At 34.7% G+C, this 25,064-nt stretch overlaps 1 protein-coding gene across 1 annotated transcript in view; it reads right to left on the bottom strand.

The window, feature by feature from the left end:
• The window catches only part of SCEL (sciellin), a 95,705-nt gene that overhangs the window by 12,043 nt on the left and 58,598 nt on the right, over positions 1–25,064 (bottom strand). The window contains exons 4-14 of the mRNA XM_072344898.1: positions 23,566–23,683; positions 22,841–22,903; positions 22,442–22,510; positions 18,050–18,118; positions 16,180–16,245; positions 13,994–14,059; positions 13,438–13,473; positions 12,506–12,577; positions 3,312–3,371; positions 2,069–2,125; positions 571–630 (exon numbers count right to left, since the gene is read on the bottom strand). Of these exons, the coding sequence (XP_072200999.1) occupies positions 571–630; positions 2,069–2,125; positions 3,312–3,371; positions 12,506–12,577; positions 13,438–13,473; positions 13,994–14,059; positions 16,180–16,245; positions 18,050–18,118; positions 22,442–22,510; positions 22,841–22,903; positions 23,566–23,683 (736 nt within the window). The remainder of the gene's footprint in view (positions 1–570; positions 631–2,068; positions 2,126–3,311; positions 3,372–12,505; positions 12,578–13,437; positions 13,474–13,993; positions 14,060–16,179; positions 16,246–18,049; positions 18,119–22,441; positions 22,511–22,840; positions 22,904–23,565; positions 23,684–25,064) is intronic.

The following is a 25,064-nucleotide window of genomic DNA, read 5'->3' on the forward strand; positions in this document are numbered from 1 at the left end:
CTTTGCTAAATGAACCTCACTCAGTACCGGTCGCTGTTTTATATGCATAGCATGCTGCACGAAGCAGCACTCTCTATTGTGCTTTAGTACTAATCTGGCAGGCTTCTTTTCAGAACTAAAAGAGAAACTCATTCACTTTACATATTCGGTGTTATGTTCCTCTGGTCTGTCAAATGGAACTGCTAGGATAAAAAAAATGCAGAACTTCTGTATTCAGATAGGTAAGTTTTTCCTCATCATTTATATATAAAACTAAATGGAAGACTACAAAAACACCACATGAATGGTACATGATAGCATAATACTGCTTTTACATTAGTTGACAAACTAGCATCAGTGTTTTTTAAGCTATGAATACGTTTACTTATGTTGCTTTGCTAATGCATGCAGTTATGTTGCTATATTTAATTAATCTGGCACATTTTATAAATAATATACGTATCTTACACAAGTTATGCACATTCAGTTTATTTGCATTAGGAATTAGTATTTTCAGATACCATGCTAAACAACTACAGCTCTTGCTATGTGGTCTTTAAATTTTAGAGAGAAATACGAACTGAGTCTCACCCTTTTTTACTTTGGTCATCAGGAGACTTCACTTCCATGTGATTACCAAGGTCCTCGTCTCTGTGAAAGTTAGAAACACCTCAGAATTAATCAAGTTATTTGATTCAATTTAAGCATATTAGATGTGTTCAATTTTACATGTTGAAAAAGTAAAAAAATATATGCATTTAACAAGGAAAGTTCTTGACTACACTGAGTGTATACTACAATTTCTACAGTTACAAATCAAAAGTTATCAGTTCAAATTTCAGTATTTTTCTGTTTCTCTCCATTGTGTCACTACAGAGGTATGACATGCTACTCAAAAAAACACACATAGAACCACAGGAGGGCTGAGGCTGGCAGGAACCTCTTGAGCCCATCTGGTACTATTCTCTAGCAGGGCCACACAGAGTAAGGCGCCCAGGCCCAGATCCAGGTGGCTTTTGAAGATATCCAAGGAGGAGACCCACAAACTCTCTGGGAAACCTGTGCCAGTGCTTTCTGGTGTTCAGACGAAATCTCTTGTGTCCCAGCTAGTGCCCACTGCATCTTCTCACTGCACCACTGAAAAAAGCCTGGCTCTGTCTTCTCTTCATCCTCCTCTCAGGTATTCATAGTAGCTGATATGGTCTCCCAAGACTCCTCTTCCCCAGGCTGAACAGTTCCAGCTCTCTCAGACTCTCTCCAAAGGATAAATGCTCCAATCACTCAATCATCTTGGTAATCCTCTGTTGGACTACGCAGTATGTCTGTGTTTCTCTCACATTATAGGACTGCATGATAAGTCAGGTTGGAAGGGTCCTTGAGAGGTTTCTAAACCTCTGAGGTCTGACCAGCTTGCTCAGGACTTTTTGCAATTGACTCCTGAAAACCTCCAAGGATGGAAGTAGCGCAGCCTCTTTACCCAACCTGGTACACACTGCTGGACTCCTCCTTATATAGTGTCTGAATCTCTCATTTATATTTATGACCCATGCATATCATCATCTTGCCATGCTACAGCTGAAGAGTCTATTTACATCTTCTAAGTAGACTATAATTATGTCATTTTAGCTTGGAAATATGATTTTACTTAGTACAGGCACCAGCACGATGGTTGCAAAAATATGTTATTTGTTTTGTAGTTATATCCAGCCCTGTTTTGTCTTACTATAGTTTAGGTCTCTGTATATTCTCTACGACTGTATGACCACATCTATACTACTAACTACTAACTCAGTGGCTGTGAAATAGCTGATTTGATAACATTATTTCATATTAAGTAGTCTGTAATTAAAAAAGATGGCAATGCACTGGCTGTTTAAGTTTGAATAAGATAAAATCATGAACTAAATCTCCTCCACACTGAATTATTTATGTTTACCATACTATATTTAGTGAGGAATTTTAAGTAATTAGCTCAAACTCAAGTATTAATTTTGACTTCCATCATTACCTTTACAGGAAGGAACCTATTAGTATCATCATTAAACCAAAGAATTTTTAAGAGTATGTAAGGGAAAGATGACAGTCTTGCCTCTTATTTTTCTGAGCAGCAGGATTTATTTCAGTTAAATCCTCAAGGTCTTTCACTCTGAAACAACAAACAAGTACAACTGTTTCAATATTCCCTCTAGCTGGAAAGAGGTAAAGTTTAAAAAAATAAAGAAACATATAAATAAATAAAGAAGTGTAATTAAACTAGGTGTCATCTTTTCCTTTCAATTTTTATATTTTAATTAAAATTTAATTTCTTTAAACTGGGTTTATGTTAGTTTGTTTAACTAGAGGAAACAACGACCTATGAAGAGCACTCTTAACTATTGCAATGAATTCTAATTCTTTTTAGGTAGAAGAAGAGAGAAAACGCAAAAGATAAGGTAGCTCATTGAAGCTGATAACTGAGTTGGACAGTTTAATCCAGAATGGACTTATTGATCTTTGTCATGGTTTTGCAATTTTGTAATTTTGCTATCAGATCTCTGGATGTCTCCCAGAATTAAGCAGCACTTCAAAGTCTTGAACACTTTCCTAATACATTCCCTGTAAATTAATATTTGGGAAAAAAAAAAAAAAGTCATATTCAACCTACAGTTTAGTACTACACTGTACACAAATTTATATGTATGCATATATATACGCAAGATTGTCTACTATAAAATGGATGACCACATCTTGGCAACATCTGTGATCTGCTTCTTGAAGTTATCGCACAGTTCTAGTGTAAGACGTGAAAAATGCTATGCAGCACTTACTAGCACAGTACAACATTATATAGTTCTTCTAGCACTACCTCAGGGCAGTTCCTCTATATATGCAGAAAGACTGACTATAAACTACAAGAAATTTGGCCTGATACAAAGTGAACTGACATGCAGTCCAAAATTGTAAGTTCAAGCTGCTCTTCATGGCTCAGTTCCCTTGGCTGACTGAAATGCTTTGTTACATGCTTCTGGAGCAAAACTTATCATCTGTGAGTTATACAATATTTTGTTCAGTGCACCTTCCCTAACTATATTATGTATTTCTGTTATAGATTATTGAGAAAGCATGTTCGGTATGTATGGAAGCTTGCCGTAGATAACATTTGCTCAGCTGACAGTGCATACATCAATTAATTCATTTGAATTTTTATATTCACATTATTGTCATTCTGTATAAAGAATCCTACTTATTAATCTAGAAACATTTTAGAGATTTGCAACATTACATTTCCTGACATTCACATTATTACAAACTAGCCTTAGAAAAGCAGGATCTGAAAAGCTTTGAAGACTTACTCCTTGTTGCTTGTGAAAGACTGTGGATTCACTTTGACGATGTCATTAAGGTCTTGATTGCTTCACGGGCAGAACAAAAAAAATAACAAACAAACAAACAAACAAAAAAACCAAAATTTATATATATATATCCATATATATATCCAGCAACCAATTAGCCAATGCATATTAAAATGAAATTGCGATTCACACATTCTTAATGAAATTTGAAATTAAGCTGATTAGAAGTTCAAACCATACATCACTTTTGTAATTCAGATAAATTCATAGACTCAGCAATCACAGGCAGCTTCAGAAAGTGTCTGTCCTTTAACTTGCTAAGACATAGCAGTAATAAAATCAGCCAAATATTTCTGACACCTGCATGAATAATTTCTTACCTAAAAAAATAATGATTATGGACTAACTCTTTCTGGCCAATTCAGTCAGTTGGAACGTTTAATAGTATCAAATCCAAAAATGGGGTGTTGCTTGAATGCTTTTACCTCTCTTCATAAGATTTAACCAGAGTCAATATGCTTCTGCAAGATACCTCACTTCCATGAAAAATCCATTTTCCAACTGAAAAGAAGAATCCCCAGGAAATATTAAAAAAAAATACCAAATTGAAAGTTGCAAAAAAAAAAGGAATACAATATTTTATATATATATCTTGAGTGAAAATGTCAAGTGTATCTGTTTAACTGAGCTAAATTTTATAAAAAGCCATTTGGAATGTAGTTCCCTTGCTGAAAATCGAATATTGAAAATCGGCCAGAGAAGCATACTGTCCTGCAGGGACCAAATTTGGTACTATTGCAGTCTTTCTATTGTTCCACTCTGTGAAAGTCAGCAGAAATAAGCAGAAAGACTACCGACAACCTTTTGAGTAAACTGCAATTAAAGCCATGACGGTGTACTGAATGAGAAGGAGCTCCAAAACTACTCCTTTCTGTTTTTTGGGTTAATATGCAGCACTGAGGCTGATAAATAAATGAATGTTGTGTAGCTTATGCAACATTTGTGTATATACACATATAATTGATGTAGCTGCAGATGCAAAACTTCAGTAGGCATTACAGAAGACATGAGATGCATATTTTAAACACTTCTAAGGGGTTCAAGAGATGGAGGATGCAGAAGACAGGAGTAATATTGTATTCCTTTTTTTGCAACTTTCAATTTGGTATTTTTTTAAATATTTCCTGGAGATTCTTCTTTCAAACAGAATTGCAGGGGTTGGAAGGGCCCTCAATAGATCATTGAGTCCAATCCCCCCTGCTAAAGCAGGTTCCCTACAATAAGTTGCACACATAGGCATCCAGAAGAGTCTTGAATATCCAGAGAAAGAGACTCTACAACCTTTCAAACCAATCTTTTCCAGTGCTCCATTACCCTTGCCATAAAGTTCTTCTGCATGTTGGTATGGAACTGCCTACATACAAGTTTTAGGAGTTTTAGGCCATTACTCCTATCACTACACATCACCAAGAAGAGCCTGGCCTCATCCATTTGTCTCCCACTCTTCCCTTTAGATGTTTATAAACACTTATCAGATTCCCCTTCAGTCTTCTTTTCCCCACACTGGACAGACCCAGGTCACTCAGCCTTTCCTCACATGGGAGATGCTCCAGGCCCTTTATTATCTTTGGGGTGCTTTGCTGGACTACTTCTATGAGATCCCTGTCTTTATTGAACTGGGGAGCTTATAACTGGTCACAGTATTCTAAACGTGGCCTCACCAGGGCAGAGTAGAGGGGGAAGATCACCTCCCTTTACTTGCTGGCCATGCTATGCTCTTTTTAATGCACCCCAGGATACCATTGGGGCAGAAATGGGTCTACTGACCATATAAAACCCTAATGCTAAGTTTGTTCCATTCTGTAGACTTCAAACTGTCATGACTTTGCAGATGGCAGAATTCTTTACTTCTTCACACATTATTTTCAATACTTGGTGCATTAGAATACACCGATGGACTTGTGAGGAAGACTTGATGTTCAAAGGGATTGTAACAAAAGTAATGTCTAGGTTGTATGCACACACTCTGACAGCAAGCAGCCTGATTTACAGAAGGGTAACACTGAAAAGTCCTAGAGAGGGGATGGAGACAGTCACAGCTGCAGTTTTCAACACAAAAGCACATGCTGACTGACCTGTTCAGCCATAGTTTATGGCTCCTATGGAACAAAACATGTACACAACATGACCCTCAGAAGATAATAATTTATTGAACTGTTAAGATTTCACTAAGTTTCAACTGCATGAAACAGCAGCTTGACAGGACTGTGGAAAGTAATCAGGGCTGACATCTTGCAGATTCCTTGCTTTATGGTAGCTGGGAAGAGCAAAGCAGAAGTCATAGGAGGGTATAACTGCAGGCTATTGGTTCCAACACAGCTCAGGTTACTAGCCGCTGAAGTTATTACTTATAAAAGGATAAAATGTAGAATAGGGCAAACTGCAGGTCAATCAGAATTTAACTGGGCATACTTTCAGAGGTTTTTGTAATTTCTCTTGCCCTTAGTAAAACTACATTTACTTTAATTATAGAACAGTGGCAGTAAGTGCAGATAAAATCACATAACCCAATATCACATTTATATCACATTTACTAATATTTGTAAAAGAGATGTCAGGAGTATTAAAGTGGGGAAGAGACTAACTTATAGACTCATTTATTAAATAAGTTCTTTTAATATCAGAAAATTTCATTAAGTGAAAAGTCATTGTGGAGGACTATTTCCTGTTTCAGATATAATATTTGAAAAACGAATCAGTGTCCAAATATGGCTGAATGTAATACATTCTTCTTAACTTTGTCAGCAGTTTTTTAGGATATAGATGACAATGGAAAACCACAGCCTCTAGATCCTTGTGCAAAATAGGATTAGAGATAGGATAACTAATGAAGAGAATCCAGCAGGAAAAAAAAAAAAAAAAAGTATGGCAATGAAGGTAAGTAAAGTACATTAAAAAAATTGCTGCCACATCAGGCTGCATGCAAAAATTATTGCTTATTTTACCAGATAGTTCTCTTTTGCCATTTCTTCAGCCTCTGTGATTCTCAGACAGAAACTAAAAGGGAAATCATTCAGATAAAAAGCTCTCCAGAAATTAGCCGATTTTCAAAAGCGTCATGTATCTGACCCTGAATCGATATAAGCAAAAGTTTTTTTCATTTGCAGAAAAAATATTTATTTGGGGCTATTTCATTCTGCTAATGTTAGCTATTGAATGTCTATTGAATATCTTTATAGATTTAATGCATAAAAGACCTACAAACATATCAAGTGAGTAAACTTTAAAGGTAGTGAAACTGATGTATAATGAAACCACAAATTATGATTTTTTCTTTTATGCTCTGTATCACAAATTCAGAAATTGAGTTATCTACATTTTGCTTTGACTTCCATCCTGCATTTGAATTCTAAATCAGTTCATGTGAGATAAAGCTCTAATATTTTCTAGTTCTTCTGCTTTGTCAGATATGTTTATGAATCTCACTTATTTCAGTGTGTAATAGTTCTGTAATTCTAGTTTGATTGGTGATGAGTCAGATCACCATCAAACAAGGAAAAGGAAAATGAATCCTATCCACAAATTCAATCACAGCTAATAGTTTTGGTTTTGGGTTTTTGTTTGTTTGTTTCTTGTTTGTCTTGAAAGCATCAAGACAAAAAGCCGAACAGAGAAAAAGGAAAGATACAAACCATGCCTACAAAAAGAGCTTTAGCATGTCATTGATTGCTGAAAGCAATGAAAACATTCATAATGTATGCATTTGCAAATTTGGAAGTCAATAGAGAAAACAATCTAAAAATGTATCTAAAAATAGATCTTAAAATTACTGTGTCATTATGCTGAGGCCAAACTTAAGTTGATCCTGGATGCAAGTGGGAGAGTGAGAAGAGAAACTGGCCAGATACTGGCCATACTCTTGAAAGATGCATCCTGATAACATGGCAGAGAAGTATGTGATAGCAATTCCCTACTCATTCAGTGAATATATACTTAATCAATGTAAGTCTCAATTAATCCATTTCTAGGTTCAGATGTTCTCTAATTCCTGAAAGATTTGTCTCATTACCTAGAATACCTTTTTGCTGATGCACAAACAGCTCACACAGTATGCAAGTCTTCATTGTAGGCCGTGTTTTATGGACAAGACAGTAGAATTACTATATCAATTTCAGAAGACTTATTGTTGCTGGATATGGTGGAGCTGCCCATGAAACTTATAAAACACCATTCTGAGTTTCAGCTCCTTTGATGAATTGCTACAGGTCATGGTGAGCAATACTACACAAGAAGTAAATTCCTTTGATCTGGATAGCCATTGTGACAAAATTAGGAATCAGTTAATCAAGTAGCTGCCATCTCTAGTCAGCACTAACTTTTCTAGATGTGATACGAAACAAGTTTTATCTGTTACCCTTTCTCCAGTGATATTTCCCAGTCGACCTACAAAGCATCTGATCCACAGTTTTTTCCTCTACCAAGACTGAATATGTAAAGGCCATGCTAATAAACTCTGGCTAAAATATTCAGGGAATTTCTGACCTAGTAGTTTCAGCACAGAAGACAGCTTAAGGTTACAAAAACAAATGGTTGCCAACTGGACCTTCCAAGTGTGAACTAGGAGAGTTGGTCTAGAATATATTAAGTATGTCAGGCACCTCACTGAATAAAGCTTAACACCATGGGCCTGTCTGAATTTTGATCTGCCATGCATGGCTGCTTTACTACCCTTATATCAGACTTTTTTTCATGTATAAATGAAAAAGAATAAAGAAGTTCTTTGAGAAGAAAGTGACGTCTATTCTGAGGCAGGCTGCATTTCCTTCCACACCACTGTGCTCACTAACCAGTGCCAGGAGTCCTCATTCAGACCAACAGCAGAGGATGATGGAACAGAAGAGCTCTGCAGTCAACTGTAAATGCCAATTTAAACAGTGCCAAACAGGCATAATGCTTAGCTTAGAGGATTTCAGAGTAAAATACAGAGGAAGAATCCATTGACCAGAATGTTTTGTAGAAGGCAGACTGGGAAAGATCACTGAAGAAAGGACACCAACTTATTGAGTTTAGCTTGGAGAATATGTATGACCTTGCAAATGCTATATAGTCTTTTCAGTTAGGAATAAGGAGCTTGGATCTCTGCACTGATGCTCTGCAATGGCAGATCATTTGTATCAACAACAGAAAAGTTGCAAATCTGTCAGAAAGAGCAGGCAGAAGGTCCCCATCACTAGGAGGTAAATTAATGTTTTTGCCTTCTATTGAAATGCAAGAACGTATAATGAAAAATAAGTGTATTTACTTCTACTATCAAAAACAGTTTTGAAAGTTTTAAGACACTTCTTCTAACTATATGAAATAAATTACCACTGTAGTCAAAGCCAGATCTGGCTGTCTGGCTGCAGTCATAACTATTATATTACGGCTATACTTATGTGACTCCTGTTATAATGTCTTCATTTTCAACACTTTGAATAACTGAGGCCTACTGAAGCATTATGTAGCCTATAAGAAAGTGAAAGTAAATAAATAATCCACCAAAATGGTAAAGTCACACAAGATAGGAATACTTGGTGTAAGATTCAGGCCTTCTCCTCTTGGGCATCTAAAAACTTTTCCAATCAATGATAAGTTATCCAGTGTATTTCTAGTGGCTGTTTGAAGCTTTCTGCCTTTGTCCACATAACAGATTTCTCTTTTCACATAATGGGGTGACATAATTTTTAAATGCCTCAAGATGAACTAAAATGTTCTCTCAGTTTTTTACTCATTGCAGCTGTAGAATAATAGAATCCCTATCACTTAATGTTCATTTAGGAGACCTGACAGGATGGTCTTAATTCCATTGGTTTGGAAAATTCCAACCTGATACCAATGTATTCAAAATTTAAAACTCAGTAAAATATGAGAGAAAATCTGTATCTTACTTTTTTCTTCTAAGTTGCCAAATGTAGATGGACATAGGAAAATGTAGATGATCTTAAAGGTCCCTTCCAATTCAAACCATTCTATGATTCTAATCCCCAGAAATTACCTTTCTCATCCATATATATACAAATACACAGTTGAGACATCTTCAACCTTTCTGCACTGTACACGGTATGTCAAAAAAGACAAATTTATGTAAAAGCTCCTATAATATATGGTTCCACAGACTAATAGTAATTCACTGTTAGCAGCCAATATTACTTTGGATGCACCAAGAGTTGAGATGTCTCTCATTTCTTATGTAGCTCTTGCTACTATTACTTCAGAAGTTTCTCAGTTATATCTAATATACCTATGAAAATACAATACTTCTATAGCACTACAATATATTTCTTTTTAAATTTATGAGCTACTAGGAATTTGATGACACAATAGAAAGAAGGAGTGCCATTCAGACAAAGCTGGATAGGCTTGAAAAGTGGGCACATATGAATTATTCTATGATTTTATGAAATCTGGATATCTGATTATTCTGATTCTTTTGGTGGTAATACTTATGTTACTGTACTGGTAAACGTGGCCCACTGTCATAAATACTGTTGGTTCCTGTATAGATCATATGCAAGAGAATAGCTTAGTTGAACGTAAGTGAAATCTGTTTTAGAAAGTATTTCATAGAAATATACATTATTTCCCTATTACCATCAATAATGAAAAATTGACTAAAGTTGTGTTAAACACCCTTACAGGATGTTTAAAATGATTTCATACAATCAGAGAATCATAGAATGGCCTGGGCTGAAAAGGACCACAATGATCATTGAGCTTCAACTCCCCTGCTATGTGCAGGGTCTCCAACCAGCAGACCAGGCTGCCCAGAGCCACATCCAGCCTGGCCTTGAGTGTCTCCAGGGATGAGGCATCCACAACCTTCTTGGGAAGCCTGTTCCAGTGTGTCACCACCCTCTATGTGAAAAAGAGACCCCTAGTGTCAGTCAGAAAATTTCTAGATACTTGACGAGGACGGCCTGTAATGCTTTGAAAAAATACCCAACAATTATTATATAGTGGTTATCTCTGCTTCTTCTGGCTCCCACCCTACTTATTTATGCTCTCTATGGAACATTCAGATGTCCTAAAAACCTGCAAGTTGCTTATTCTACTCTGTTAATCATACCAAATATGTGGCTGTCCATAAGTTAATTATGCCTCCATGGATTCTAACTATATTTTTGCTTAAAGACAGATACCACATCTAACTTTTCTATTTGAAAACAACACATAAATTGTTTCTTACTTTAATAGAGGCAGGATTATGCTTTTCATTGAGCACTGTATAGTGAAGCCTTTGTTTTCAGCCAAAAGAAAATATATGACATCTTTTTCAGGTAAGTCCTTCCGAAAGATTTTCTTTATGTCACTAATGAGGTTTGATAGAAAACCACTTAGCATATTTTCTTTATTTTATACTGAAATTAATCCATTATTCCATTAACATCCATATCAGAATCCTTGACAAAAGACAAATAATCAATTAAGTATACCTTCAAAAAGCATGACCTGAAAATCTTTGCATTTTGAATAAAAATATGTGAAATTAAGTGATGTAAGATTACTTCTTATACATATCAGTGTTACTAGAAATACTGTTAACTTATTTCTGTGCGGTGCAAGCGTTTTTGACAAAAGCATAATATTGGTATGTCATCTTTAGAGGAAGAAAGGAGCTTCTGCTGACAGCTGCTTAATGCATATTTGGCTAGGATAAATTCAGCAAAAAATTGTAGTTTTGTGAAATTGTCACATGAGCAGCAGATGGTTGACATCTAAATCATCATCCAAATGTAAAGGAATTATAGCAGGAGGAAAGTGAGCAGAATTTTGCCCATGAAGATTGCAGGCTACTTATAGTTTACATAGTGACACATATAGCTGTAGTTAGTGTGAGGTTACCATAGTAATTTGTAGATCAGTCCAATATTTCTCCAGCTCTCTGCCAAAGGAGGGACTAGAATACAAAGCTCAAGATGGTAATGAGAGCCACTGGGGACTATGGATGCGGACTGATTGAGGCTGGGGATTAAATAAGGCTTTTACACGCCTTCAGGAGTAAAGAATGGCTATGAATTCCCTCATTAATACAGTGGGGTATTTAATTCTTTAAGATCTCTCACATTTCTTGACAGGAAAATGTTTCTCTAAAGCACTGCTTTTTCCAAGGAATTACACTGTCACATGTTTTTTGCATGTTATCCTTAACTATTCTGTACTGATTTTACATACTGAAGGGCAGGAACAAAATTCAAAATAGAATGAACTGTGACTGCAGACCTCAAAACTACACAGAGTGAATCAAACAAAATTGAATTAGCTAAATTAGTATCTGGACAATTTAGTTTACATAGTTAAAAGCTATCATAATTCTTGGTGCACACCTAGAAATCTAATTCACTAACTTTTTAATGCATATTCAGGCATTTTATTATGTTTAAATATTTTGACCCAAAATATCTCAAACCGTGAGCTATTTTTTTTTCTACTGTATTTTCTTCGCCTGTTCTCTGGAGGAGAAGTAGCAAGCAAATGGCATGGTGGAGATTAGCTCCTATCAGTGTAAAACCACCACCCCTGAGTATCGCTGATTGTTTTGAAAAAATATGCCATCTCTGTTAGTAGAGATTCTTACAGTTCACTGGAATTTCAGTAAAACAACATTTCTGTCTTTTCCACCAATCATTTTCATGGTATTATTTACACTGACACATTTCTAAGATATATTACTACATATGCCAGCTAACTTACCACAAGATCTGTATAAACATACTAATTTGTCATGATATGTGTTATTTTTTCCTATTTAAAATTTCAAGTTGGGACTTTCTATATACATAGCAGTGTGAAGACACTCCTGCTCCCACAATTTCTTGAACCCCCAAGAAAATATACTATGCAAACCATACTACTTCAATACATCTGCCTCTACCTTTTTTATTTTTTGCAGTATCTATCTATGTACTGCCCATTATGATGCAATCCAGATGTGCTGAAAGAATTAAAAATGAAGATGTCTGTAATAACTTAGCAAGTCAGTGAGGTGGGACTCAAAGTTCATACTTCTAGGATAATTGTTAGTAGTACAGAAATGCTGCATTTATCACACATCATGTCCCAAAAAACTATCAAATATGGAAGCGAAAAATAGGAGTACATAAAATGACATTTATCACATACTATAAAATCATTTTAACTATGTCAGTTTCTGTTACCTTGCTGTAGCTTGATCATCTACATAAGCCTTTGATTTTTGAGGGGTGACTTGTTCTGATGAAAAAGCAGCACTGTAAAACAAATGGTGAAAACATACTTAATGCATATGATATCTGGAAACAGATTACACATTTTATCACTTATATTAGTTATCATCGTAGATATATTTACTTATTTCTGACAGGATCAGTCAGAATGGTCACTTTTAGAACATTCTGAAATTATGAGAGAAGGTGAAAGATACAATTGGTAATTAGAGTCCATGCTTCTGTAGACAGTCTTTGTATCAAGACTGCAATTAAATTATGACAAGTTTTGCAGCTCCCTTCTTCATAAGTCACAAGATTACAGGCTGGTTAAGTAATCTTTTCCTACATTAGACCACATGAAATGTACATTTCATTAATGAATTTATTTAATAAATTTACTTTCTGAAATTGGAGCAACTTTTGCAAACACTCATGTTTAGGGAGACTTTACAACAAATCATTGTCTTTTAATGCCTTCTGTTACAAAACATTGAATTTATATAGCTTTTTCATTCATTATTTTCTCCTTTGCTTACTCACTTTCTTTTTCACTCTTTAAAACATCAGATTAGCATAAACAGTCCCATTAACTACATATACAATTGTGAAATTGAAATTTTGAAGCAATTTTAAATATTTTTATGCAGCTACAGTTTTTTTAATTTTGAGTAAATATCCAAATAAGTGTTTTAAACTATATAAACATAACTATCTTTCTGCAAGTAAGGATGTCTTCTTCACGCAGTTCTAGGATCCTGACTATGGAGAAAACTCCCGAAATAAATCATTGTATTACAATATGCTACAATATGCTATATGAATAAATATAAGATAATAATGTTTGTGCATAGGGGTGTGTTGCATTTCCAGACTTAGTGGGAAGCAAGATAAACAAGACATACCTTGTTGAATCGTTCACATTTTCTGATGAAGTGGCACTGGGAAAGAGAAGAAAAAACATTTCAGAAATATAATGTTAATATTGAAGCACTTTGCAAGTTTTTAGGTCAACAATTAGCGATTAATTTTACTTTTCCTAGTAAAATTAGAAATCTTTTTTCTAGATGTCCTTCGCCCTTCCTTTGTCATGATCCCACCATACTGGTCAGGCAACCCCTGTCTGTCTGATGAAGAGGCATTAATAGATTCCTGCCCATATGACTAGTAACTCTATAGCAAATTTGTAGAGACATAACTGGAACATTCTGAAGTAAAATCACAGAGAAAATACACATGCATCGTAGAAGGATTTAGGAGCAATTATACAACCTCAAGTCTTTGACACTTCACATAATCACACCTCAGTCAGTCATCAAGCTGATTAGAACCCAAACAAGTATTTAGACATGGGTTGCTTTTTCTGCCCATAGCCTCTTATTTAGCCCTGTAGGCTTACATGCAAAATCAGCTCTAGAAAAAAATTACAAAAGAAACTAACTAATGATCATTAGTACTTACCGTTTGAGTTCCACTGTTTCTGTCATGGTCTTATTACTTGAAACTGGGGGAGGCATCCAAGATTGTCTGCCAGTGTTAACAAATAAATGCTTGAGTATTAGTATATGCTATGGGACTGAACGGCAGCTTGAGTCTGTTTCTTTTCAAAAGAATATTAGAATCTCAGAAATGGTGTAGGAATGTCTGTAATCGTTCTTAAATTACTAATATTTTGAAAAAACTGCATAATTATACTTTTTAGACCATTTTTTCTTAAATCCAGACAATTGAATGGAATTGGAAATAACACAATAGATTTGATCGTTATTGTGTAAAATATATTTTCTGATTCCACATTGTCTTTTCTACAGTTTGAATGATAAAAATAAGTGGATCATCCTCTGAAAACATAACAAAGTAGAAGTACTCCCAGTACTCAGCTCTGGTGAGGCCATACCTCAAGTACTGTGTTCAGTTTTGGGACCCTCACTACAAGAAAGTCATGAATGTGTCCAGAGAAGGGCAACAAAGCTGTGAAGAGTCTGGAGCACAATTCTTATGAGGAGCAGCTGAATCCCTAGGTTGCTATCCATCAAAAAGTCACAGAAAGTCACAGAAGCCAAGTGAATTTCCCAGTAACTGGAAAAAAGGAAAAATGCCTTTGTCTTTTAAGAGAGCCCCATATCAATGTTTTTGATGTACATACTACTCAGTGAATACTGAATTGCCTGAATGGCGACATCTAAAGAGTTGTAGTCAGTGCCTCAGTGTTCAGATGAAGATCTGTGATTGGTGGTGTTCCTCAGTGGTTCATACTTGCACTAGAACTGTTTAGTATCTTCATTGGTGACATGGACAGTGGGACTGAGTTTATTATCAGCAAGTTTATGGACAACAAGCTGAATCATGCATCTGACACTTGAGAGGGAAGGAAGCCATCCAGAGGGATCTAGCCAGGCTTGGGAGGCAGCCCATGTGAACTTCAGAACGTTCAACAATGTCAAGTGCAAGTTCCTGAGCATGGGTTGGCATAATCCCAAACTTCAGTACAGACCAGATGATGAATGGGTTGAGAACAGGCTTGTTAAGAAGGACTTGTGGGTACAGGTGGATAAAAAACTCCACATGACTCAACTATATGTGCTAGTAGCCCAGAAAGCCAATCATATCCTGGGCTGCATCAAAACTAGTGTGGTCAGAAAGCTAAGGGGGATGATTGTCCTCCCTCTACTCTGACTTTGTGCGAATCACTTTGTGTGAGTTTGTCACTTGGAGTACTGTCTTGAGCTCAGGGGCCCATAGCATAGGAGAAATGCAGACCTACTAGAGCAGATCTAGAAGAGGTCTACCACATGATCAGAACACTGGAGGACCTCTCCTACAAAGAGATGCTGAGAGAATTCAGGTTGTTCACCCTAAGAAAGGATCCAGGGAGACCTTAATTCAGCCTCCCAGCATTTAAAATGTGCCTACAAGAAAGATGAGGACTCATTATTGAGGTGCATACTAATAGGTCAAGGGGTAAATAGTTTTAAACTAAAAGAGAGTAGACTTAGAATAGATATTAGGAAGAAATTTTTTACTATGAGAACATTCAAGCCCAGGCTGGATGAGGTTTTAAGCAACCTGATCTAGTGACAGGTGTCCCTGCCCATGGCAGGAAGTTCAGAACTAGAGTTTTAAAGATCCCTTCCAACCCAAGCCTTACTATGACTGTATGATAAAAACACAGCTATCCTAAACAGTATATTTTGAATTTAAAAATGTTATTTGTTTTACACCCTGTCTATTCTCTTATTCAGTCAATATTATTTGAAATCTAAATTTTTAAAGCTAGCTATTCCAAAGGCCTTTGTGTAGTTTCTATATAATGAAACAGCACAGGGTCAAGTTTGGCATCAGAGATTTCAGCTGGTTGTAATTAGAGTGTACTACGGTGCTTTAAATTTATGCACTAAAAAGACATAGTTTTGCTGAGTTAGGGGCTGTAGTGAAGAATTAGCATCTATTATTGTATCCACAGAGCTTAAATTGGTAGTACAAACTATCTTGCAACACAGTACTCTCGGGGGAAAATAAAGCAGAGAATTCTTGGAGTTTGAGTTTGCTAGAGGAGAAAGTTGATAGTGTTTTTTGATAGTTATTAACTGAGGTTTAATACAGTGCTATGTATCCTCTGTCAGTCAAACTATGTTGGCAATTAATACCTTTTTTTCTTGATTGGAGAAGTGACAGGAGTGTTTGCAGATGATGCATTAGGAGTCCAAGATTGTCTGTTAAGAAAATATACTTGATTAATTTATATACTAATTCATCTTCAGTAAGTATATCATTTTAAATGAGAAAACAAGGTTAAAAAGTGACATTTCCCTTATCAGAAAGACATGACTGTGCAAAGTAAATGGTTCAATTATGTTTACATATGACAAATGAAATTTTGGAAATAACTCAAATGATAACAGATTTCAGATATCTTAAGGAATTCTGATACTTAAAGAATATGTATCTTTACTTGGTATCCAAACTCATTTTTGGCTTCTGAAAATTTAGACTTCTGTACCAATACTTCAGTCTCCAAGTACTAAAATATCTTTGTTTTTCACATTTTAAATTTGTTGGTTTTCATGTAACTGTCAGTGCTGCTCTATTTTACTATTTGCCCAATAGGGAAGCTGATATCCTTCATATTCCTAATGACATAAATTCCAAGTCAGAGATTTTTCTTATAGATTTTATCAAAAAAGTATTGCCTGTCCTCTTCAATTCTAAATGACGTTAGAATAACCAAATAATGGAGTTTTAAAAATTATTTCATTGCTGTCTGGCAGGAGAATATACCTGAGTATACCACAGAAATCTCACTTAATCCCTACTTCAGAATTCCTGGTAAATTTATTAAAAGTTATCTCTAAACTCTGCAACTTAAAATCCAATTTATATGATATTTCACGTCATCATCACAATGGTTTACAACATTATGATATAAAGTTACAATTTAAAAGAATGATCTCGCTTGATGTTTAAATGGCTTTATTTTGCTCTTAAGAATAAAATCTCGGCACTTTGTAAGATGACATTTAATTTCTGTGCTCAGTTCCCACTAGCAACCATATTCAGTGCAATTTATTTTTTATATAACTCTACAGGCACTGGTGAAGGAACACAGCAATGTATTTGTTTGTTTTCATATATAAGGATGGCAACTGAGCTCTTCAGACATTCAATTTTTAAATAAGAATTTCAATTAGCAGAGCTGTGCTTTAGAAATTAAATTTTCAGTGTTGTATAATCATGTTAGATGTATCCTATGGTCACCTCTGAATCATAACAGATTTTTTAAATATTATTTCACAGATTTTCTACTATCTTATTTTAAATGAAATATTTGCTTTAACCTATTTGTAATGAAATCTGAACTTCTGAAAAAATAAAAGCTTCCAAAGAAAGCATAAATTTTCTATTTGATTTTCACTAAAAAAAATAAAAATCAGACTCACTATCAAAAAAAAAAAAATTATTACAACTTGGTTATCAAAATTTCCATTGGCCAAATTTCAATGGCATTTTCCAATGAAAACCTGAATCAGATTTTTTTTCCCCTGTAGACTTTCTTCATGAATTCATGAAAATGCAGAGCTCTAGAACATAATCACAATTTATTTCAAAATATTCTCAGTCTTCCTTTCCTGTATCTGTGTTGTATCTAAAAACCTGTATCTTTTAATCTCTGTAGAGAAATTGGCAGTTCTAGGGAATAACAATACCTCTTTTTCTAAAAAAAAAAACACACCTGAAAGACATCAGCTGAATTATCCTCCAAAAGACCTTCTTTCACAGAATCACAGGGGTTGGAAGGAACCTCAAGGGATCATCGAGTCCAACCCCCTTGCACAAGAGTCTGTGGTAACTTAGGCATAGATGGCTGTATTCCAGTTGTCAAATGGTGAAATGAAACTTACCGTTAAGTCATATACCATACTAATTTTTTCTTTATACATTCTAGCTATCTATATAAGTAACTTAGGTGATAATACCTGATATATAGTGCTTAGATGGTAACATTTCTAAAACACTTACCTGTTGTTTTGCTTATTATTCAGAGTGAGAGACTTATTTATTTTGTCGATATCACTACCGCCTGGAATTCTGTTTCAAAAGAAGAGGCAAAAAGAACCAAACAAACAAAACAGAAATTGTTCAAAATACATATTCTAGATCTTCATTTAAAACCACTGGATAAAATTAAAAGATGAAGTAACCCTTTGTTTGAAGTAAATAAATTACAAATACTAAGTTGAGATGATTATCTTAAATATATGGTTAAATTAGCAAAAAAAATACTTTGAGCTGCAACTTAATTACACATAAAAATTAGTTTTGTTATGTATCCCATAGATACATAACTATAGATATAAATAATTATTTCTACATTTAAAATCCAGTATTATGTACAAAACCTTTTGTATGCTGCCTTCAGTCAGCTATCATGGAAGATGGTTGTATTTAAAGAAAATCCTCCAAGGACACAGGGACACAAACTGTTCCTTATTCAACTCAAAATTAATTGCTCAAATAACTATGTCATATCATGGTTGTAACAGTGACTGGCAGCTACAGTTACCCAAAAGATCACTAGAGGTCTCACTAATCTTGCAAACTGTACTGTGAATGCAAACATAAGTGTTGTAATTCATTCACTGAACAAGCGTTTCATTAGAGTTTCATTTCCTATTTTCATAATTTAAGTGAAGTACTTTAAGTGGTGAGGTATTATATCATACAAGGTAAGAATTAAAGGGTCCGCCATCCATCCATCCAATCTGGCTGCTCAATGTAGCAATGTTTTGAAAAAAGTAAAAGAAAGTTAACTATAAAGTTAACTTTTCCTTGTACAACTTTTCTCTTCTGTTAAGCAGTGGTGGAAGAATATACACAGTTTGCACACACAGTGCTATCTACAACAGAGACTGCTGGATTAATGATGCATTTATTCATCTAATGTTTTTCTGAACCAGTTTAAATATCTAACCTCCCTGCAGGGGTGACTCCCATAGTTAATTTGTGTGTTAACAAAAAAACATATATTCTTTATTTTCTTTGAACTGTTACCTAAACCTCTCATTGAGTATCTTATCATTCTTAAAATAAAGCAGTCAACTTCCTTCTTTACTCACTTTCCATACATTACATTCTTTTCCAAGCTGAGAAAATGTTTTCTTTTGAGCCGTTCCATGTATGAAAGCTATTCTGTACCTACAGACATATTTACTGACATCTCCATTTTCAAGAAGTGAAAAAGTGGTTAATACGTTTACTGAATAGTACTTTATTCTCACATCTTAATATTACACTTTTTTCTCTGATATATGAAGTATGAAGTATAGACCTACATGCCAGTATATGTGCATCTACCGCTGTCAAACTACAGATTTCTCACAACTCATCTGCCCTTTTGCTTGCAGCCAAGACATCCCCAATCTCTCTTCCAGGTCCTTGATATCGAAACTGATGTTCAAATTCTGTAAATACTGGATTATCATAGAATCATACAATTGCTTGGGTTGGAAGGGATCATTTAATTCCAACCCTCTTGCTTTGGACAAGGATGCCACCCACTAGATCAGGATGCTCAGGGCCCTTTGCAATCTGGCCTTGTATGCCCCTGAGGTTGGGCATACATAAACTCATTTCAAACAATAATGTCCTTGAATACGGAGATAACAGGAAATGGGAATTATATCTGTACTTAAAACAGCTAGTACACACATTTTCATTGTTGTATTTCTACATGCACTGAAGAACCTCAAATTACTTCCGTACTCTTCAAGCAGTGTATTTTCAATTTTTTTAAATTAGAATTTCAATGACTATTCAGATGTATTGAAAACTAGCTATTGAAGACACATTCATCAAGATAGAACCCCATTCTGAAAATCCATGTCTTAGAGTGTTACGGTAACAGCCACAAGAGCTATAGTGTAGAAATCTGGAAAGATATTCTAATCCCTGGTTTGAAACTGGTAACTTCTGCACATCTTCTGCAGGATAGATTGCCATTTTATAACATCTTAGATAAACGAAAATTATTTTACTTGGTAAACAGCTGAGAAATCTCCAGTATGAAGGTAATTCTTCTCAAAGCTGTCAAGCTGTGAACAATGCTTTAGATTCTTTTTTTCTATATTCCAGAATCATAGAAGACATTTTTCAGCTATACAGTTTAGTTTTGAGGAAATAAATAAATAAATAAATGAAATCTTTTCTTTACACAGGAAACTAAGGAATATTACTAGTCTGAAAACTGCTATATTCTAAGTTTGAGATTTCTGTAGTATTGTTATTCTTGCCAGAAATAATTTGTAAGAAATTAAGGGAATTGTACCAGGTGAAAAACATCCCCTAAAGAGGAAGCGGAAGTACCAAATTTAATTGCAACCTACAAAGAGAAGCTAAGAGAAAATACATCACCACTCCCTTTTATGCCTCAGGTTGCAAATTTGAGAAGATGCAGAACATGTTTCATTTCCACAGAAGTGCCTTCTGGCAGTGGGTGTGTATGAATTAATCCTGAAATTACTATATATCACAGATCTGAGAAGACCAATGATGACTGAGAAAAAATAAACTACTTGACTACCTGCTTCCTCATTTTTATCATTTTAAGATAGAACCACGATTATTCACTTAGTTCCACATCAGTTATGAGAAATGCATATTCATATATATAACCATTTCTTTATATTTTTTGTCACCTGTTGCACATTAATAACAATTTATCTTAGATACATGTGCCTATGAGAACACAAAGACAGGCACCTTACAACCTAAAATAATTAAGGCATCTTTAACATCTCATCATAAAACAAAAAAGTCCCAGCTGGATAGGGATGTTCAGGACAATAATTTTCATCAACACTATAGAAAGTGGAATTGCCCTATGGATTCTAAACTAGCAGTCAGAGCTTCTATTCTGATAGATAAAGCCTTAAATTTGTTTTTGAGTCAATGAGTTTGTGGGTAAGAATGACATGGTAGATTCAGTCTACTTGTGTTTCCAAATAGATTCCTAGAAAATTCCTCATTAAAGACTGTTAAATGAACTGATCTGCTATGTGGTAATAGAGTTCTTCCATGCACAAACAACTAGTTAAAAAGTCAGAAATAAAGGTTTGGAATAAATGGTATTTTTTTTCAGAGTGGAAAGTGGGATCTGTACACGACCCATGTTTTCCATATGTTCAGAAATTATCTGGAAAAGAAAAGTCGGAGAATGTTGCTTGCCAGTTATACCAACTCATGATAGTCAAAGCAAATGCTGACTGTCAAGGCTTTCAGAAGTCATCTGTTAAAATACTAGATTTCTAAAATGACAGACATTCATTTTCCTTAGATGCAAAGTAATGCCTGCCAAGAAAAACAACTGATCTCTGAAAATAGCTAGTTCAGAGATCAGTTGTTTTTTTCTCGAGAAGGAGGTCTTAGAGTTATACAGATAATACTGTGAAAATGACAGCTCAGTTCCCAGTGGTACTCAGAAGAGTAAATTCAGTACTGTGAAGTATGAGGAAATATATGGCAAATGATTGAGAAACCATTGCTATAATTTTGTACATGTGCAAGGTGCGCCCTAAGGTGGACCCTCAGGCCAAAAAGACTAATATGGAGATAGAAAAGATATGGAGAAAAGCAATAATTAAAGTTAGAGACTTGCTTCTTCACGATGAAAGAACAAATACAGTAGAATTCATCAGCCTGCAAAAGAATCGCAGAACACTGTAGCCCATTTTATTCCAGCTTTCCATGGACACAGTAAATGTAATGCAATAATTTGTCATTTTTTTCTCACAACACCATAAATATGGTCATCAAATAGAATGATAAAGTTCCAAGATCCAACCAATAGGTCCATGTTTTCCACAAAATGTGCATTTAATTTCTGGCATTGACATTTTCTGCAGAAAGAATCTGCAAGTACTGGTGTGATCGTGTCTTAAAGAACTAGACATAAGTCAACACTGATAAGAACATTTAAATTAAACACCTTTAAGATACATATATGGTCAGGATATTTGTGCTGATCATGGTATGAAGTGGCAACAATGACTTGGAAAGATTAAACATTAGACATGTTATGTTTAACTGTTGGAGATAGGATATTGATTTATAGTTTGAAAAAAAATGGAAACTGGGAAGGAGTAAATGGGTCATCTGTGCAGACGTTCACATTTACGAGCACAAGAATCCACATAAACTGATACATGGGAAGAAGAGCAAGATTTCAAAAAGAACCTTTTCTGAAATTGCATTTCTATTTGTCTCATTTACAATTCATGCAAAAATCATTTAAATTCTTCTACTTAGTAAATAGAAAAAAATGATTTGAAATTCATTTCATTCACTCCTTCATATTCAAGACTACTTATACATATGAGAATCACAAAATAAAATATATGTGGAAAATATCTGTACCTGTCCAAGTTAGTATCAGATCTGTATCGTCCAAGTACAGTTTTCTGATCTTCCTTTTCATTTGCACTGCTGCCATAAGAAAGGTTAAAAAGACAAATTTGTCACTGTTTTATTAAACAACTCATTACATATAAAATAATGTAGGAAATGAATTAAAGACTCATACTGAATTTCAGACCATTCAATTGTTAACAGATCCAATCCTGTATCTATTGCAGTCATCAGCTTAACAATTATGTCAGATTTAAAATGAGAACAGATTTACAACGGGAAATTAAAGTCACATTTATAATGGATTATTCTTTAAAGAAAGCTCTTGCTATAAGCAGGATATAATAGAAGGATGCTTAGTTTTCTCTGTCAATATCATCAGAAAGATGTTTAGATAATCTACAGTACCTGTGTAGGCTATCTTGGGATTTGTATTGATTAAGCACAGCCCTTCCATAGTTTTCATCAGCACTGCAAGGAGAATAAAGACAGTGGTCAGTTTCAATTTTAATACCAAAAATAGAAAAAATGTATATTGGCAAAAGATTTCTGTCCTCAATCAGATTTCACAGCAATTTAATACCACTGTAGCCATACCAACTATAGAAGTTCCTATTAGATCACTCCAAACATTTTGGAATATGAATTATCTCTTCCTATGTGTTCATGGAGGGTCTGGTCTGTAGGTTGAGTTTCTACTCTAATAGAAGCACCAGTTTTCATTACAGTAAATCTGAAATAATTCTGACTTTACTAAGTTCCTTAGAGGAATTTGTCAAGTTTTGCAGTCTTCAGACCTGTGAAAAAGAGTCAGATGGTAATCTTAAAACATATGTATGGGAAATGTGGGACTTCTCATGCAAAGCATAAGCCTAAGATGCTCAGTACATCTCATTAGATACTCAGTGTACTCAGTGCACAAAAGATCTACTAAAAATCAATCACTGAAAGTCCAACAGGCTAATGTTCCATAACACAATGAATATTTCATCAAGATGAGTAAATAATAGTTATTTTATGAAATCTATTTCATTTTTGGTAATAGAATTCATGAAAAAGTAGACATTCTAAGAAAATAATTACTTAGCATGATAACCTGAAGACTGAAGAAGTGTACTTCTGATCCTTCTTACCTTTCCTCTTCAGGTCTCTTCTTTATCCAGCTGTTATCTTGCAAAAGGGTCCGTCGCTTGTTAACATCATGATTAGCTTGCTGTCTGCTTTTAATTGCAACAGAAGGGCTCTTGTTATCTACAAACACAGAGAAGCATGTTTTGAAAATGAAGGCATGAGAAAGCTTTGGAAACTTTTACTATTAAAAAGTACTGTTAGAAGGGGTGAAATCTGAAAGATCAGCTTTTTTACCATCAGAAAAGAAAAAACACAAAAAATACGTTTGATGATCTTGTTTAGTGCAGACTGTTTCCTTGAAAAGTTTGTGGCTTAATGCCTTCAACTTTAAAGGGGATGCAGAAGGAAGTTTACAAAACTGAATTCAGTTTCATCCTCAGTATGAAGTATCTTGAATTTTTATTTCTTTATAGAACTGATAGAGGAACTATGAAATACACATACAATGGTTATTCTAGGAAGGTCAAACATATAATTCCTATTTGCTAGGGGGTTGTCTGTGGTTCCTTTATTTTTAGATGTGAGTCAGAATACAAATTTCAAGTGAAAGATTATCTGGAGATGACCACATGGTCCTCCACCAACATTCAGCCCAACTTTTCTGAATTTTCAGGTTCCTCTGAAGCTTTTCCTCAGTGGCTTAATTAACAAGGTTCTCTTTTCTAACCAACGATTCAGTTTTTCTTAACTATTTCTAAATATAGAATTTTGATGTTTTCAAAGGTTTTCAAGAGAAACAGAACAACAAACATGCACACTCATAAAATTCTTATTTAGTTATGTAAACAACCTAAAATATCTTTACCCAACAATGCTGATGTCTAGTATACTGAGTAACTAATAATAAGATGCTCACTCGACCCGTGAGAATATACATTCTTCAATGTATTAGAAAGCTGATCTTTATCTCCTTTGGTTTCTCTTTGTGAGGAGTTTGCCCCAGGAACAAAGAAAAATATGAAAACTATTATCCATTATTTCCATTTCTTTTTCTTCCCACTGAGTTTCATATCATCCTCTTCTTTGAAGTGGAATGGAATTTTTTTTGCCATTACAACATTTCTCCTTAAAATGGAAGACTAGAAGCTGAGCCCTAATAGAAACTCCACATTTCCCTGGTCAAAATAAGTTAAAATATTAAATACAGAAAAATAAATAAAATAAAATAAAATAAAATAAAATAAAATAAAATTAAAAAATCCTTATCAATGGCATCCAAAGAGTCAACAACCTGACTGATGAGGAAAACTGAATTTTTCAGGTTTTCCTTCAGAGACCTTAATGATTTTTTCCATGAGGTCCTAATTCCCTGATCATCCAAACAAAAGTAGTTACACACCACCAAATTTCAGGAGACATTATTATCTAACATTCATTTATTCATTAAGCACATTCAGTTTTAAAGGAAGATCGCACTTCACAGTCCATACTGTTTCATTTTTTCAGTGCTGTGTTTTGACATTTTACAATGACTTATGTAGCTCCTGCTTTTGATCCAAGA

This window comes from Excalfactoria chinensis, chromosome 1 (assembly GCF_039878825.1).
Source record: "Excalfactoria chinensis isolate bCotChi1 chromosome 1, bCotChi1.hap2, whole genome shotgun sequence".
Classification (NCBI taxonomy): Eukaryota; Metazoa; Chordata; class Aves; order Galliformes; family Phasianidae; genus Excalfactoria; species Excalfactoria chinensis.